Source organism: Corvus brachyrhynchos, unplaced genomic scaffold (genome assembly GCF_000691975.1).
Source record: "Corvus brachyrhynchos isolate BGI_N302 unplaced genomic scaffold, ASM69197v1 scaffold219, whole genome shotgun sequence".
Classification (NCBI taxonomy): domain Eukaryota; kingdom Metazoa; phylum Chordata; class Aves; order Passeriformes; family Corvidae; genus Corvus; species Corvus brachyrhynchos.
The window spans coordinates 1,704,697-1,706,707 of record NW_008240034.1 but is presented as its reverse complement, the minus strand read 5'-3'; the positions used below and the strand labels follow the sequence as shown (position 1 = coordinate 1,706,707).

Genomic DNA, 2,011 nt, shown 5'->3' with positions numbered 1-2,011 from the left:
GGGGGGGGCGGGCGTGGAGCAGCCATGGTGGACACGGGAAAAAAAAAAAAAGCGAGTGACAGCGAGGGGAGAAGGCCAGGGAATTTATTGGGAGCAGCAGGGCCTCCTCCTCCTCCATCCTGGAGCACGGGATGATCCTGTGGATGAACCCCTCCAGGGCGGCGGGATGAGGATGGGGGGAGCTCAGCACCCCCCGGCACTTCACAGCCCCCCCTTCCCCCGATCCCAAACTCCAGCAGGAGGAGGGTGTGAAACGGAGGCGACAGCCCAGCAAGGGACACTCAGCACGGTGTCACCTCTCCCTCCTCGTCCCCCGCAGCACTGAGAACCCCCCCAGGCGCGAGGTCACCCCCCAGGAGAGGTGAAAGAGCCCCGAGGCTTTACCACGCCGAGGCAAATCACGTTCTCCTCATCCTGCTGGTTTGTGTCATGCCAGGCCCAAAATAACCTCCCTCCACTCCAGGTTTTCAAAGGAAGATTAATTGACTCGGGGATGTTGCAGCAATTAAACTAACGAGCCCCAGGATCTGTCAGATGATGCTCAGCTGCCTCCATATGCTGCAGCTGGGCCACCGCGGAGGCTCCGAGCCTCCTTCCCGCTGCCGGCACTGCGCCATCCTTATGATTCCACCAGCGCTTCCAGGAGCCCGGCGGAAGCTGCTGCAGGAGCGAAGGCTCCGGGTAATTAAAATGCAGCCCCTGCCTGAGCCAGGCTGTGTCACACGGCTGGGGGGGGAGCACATTCCCAGCTCCAGCCTCTGATCCCGGCTCCTTGCTCCGAAGGGCAAATCCAACGGGATCAGCAGCACACGGAGGTTCCCGGGGGCCCCGCTCTGCAGCCACTGCGATCTGCTTGTGGCTCTCAGCAGCCTTTCCACCACCTCCACTCCCCTCAAGGGAGGTGATTTCATTCCTTTGGAAACCTGGAAAAGCCTTGGAGCAGCCCCTGATGGGAACTACTCAACCCCTCTGACTGCAGAGCACTGAAAACGCAAGGGTTTGCCCCAAAATATCCGTGCTGGAAATGGTTACTGCCCGTTTCCTGCAAGCTCATGGATCCCAGGCTCTGGATAATGTGAGGATCTGCTCCCTCCATCCCTGGAAGTGTCCAAGGCCAGGTTGGACACGGCTTGGAGCACCCTGGGCTAGTGGAAGGTGTCCCTGCCCATGGCAGGGGGTGCCACTGGATGGGCTTTAAGGTCCCTCCCAACCCCAATCCTGGGCTTCATCCTCTGATTTCCAAACCACGCTGCTGGAGGTTTTCCTTAGGGAGTGCTCAGCCTATGGATCCAATGCTGAGGAGGAAGCAGGGTAGAGGCGCCCAGCCTCATTTCTTCCATGAATCCCTGGGAAAGCCGAGCTCCCCGAGCCCCAGATGGAGCACCGGAAGCTGTGCCGGAGGGAGTGGGGCCCCGGAAGGCCGGAGTCCCACAGGGATGTTATTTTTGGCAGCTCTTACAACCAGGTTTTGCTCCCAACTAAGCCAGCGAAAGCAGCTTAGTGCAGCCCAGCAATCCCTGCTCCCACCTGCTCTGCCTCCTTTCCTGTTTGTTTCTCACCTCCTCGGAGCCTCCGGAGCAGGCTCCCGGCCCATTCCGGAGCGTGGGCGAGGGGAAGGAGGGAGAGTGGGCTGTGGGCAGTGCAGGAAGCCACTCACACTCAAAAAGCAGCGTTTACCCAGATCCTTAATGTTTGTGTCCGCTAATCCCTGCAGCCCCTCGGGCAGGGACAATCCCTCGGGATATTCCTCACTCATCTCCCTCTGAGCACACGGGAGGAGATTCTCCTCTTTCAGGTAATCGTGGAAACACCGCCGCGGGCAGGGCTGCTCCAGCTGCCCGCGGCGGTGGAAGGGGCGGCTCCTCCCGGTGCCGGTGGGAGGGGAGAGGTGAGGTTTTGCTCCCTTTGCTTCCCGAGGCTCCCGGCTCACCACGGGATGAGCACCAGCCCGGCCAGCGCGGCGTAGCCCAGCACCAGGCACAGAACCTTGAGCAACCGGTGGCGCTTGTCC

General features: G+C 61.0%; 1 protein-coding gene across 1 annotated transcript in view; it reads right to left on the bottom strand.

The window, feature by feature from the left end:
* Positions 1–66: 66 nt before the first annotated feature.
* Positions 67–2,011, bottom strand: part of SLC39A3 (solute carrier family 39 member 3) — a 4,475-nt gene continuing 2,530 nt past the window's right edge. Inside the window, exon 4 of the mRNA XM_008641102.2 lies at positions 67–2,004. Within this exon, the coding sequence (XP_008639324.1) occupies positions 1,927–2,004 (78 nt within the window). The 3' untranslated portion in view covers positions 67–1,926. The remainder of the gene's footprint in view (positions 2,005–2,011) is intronic.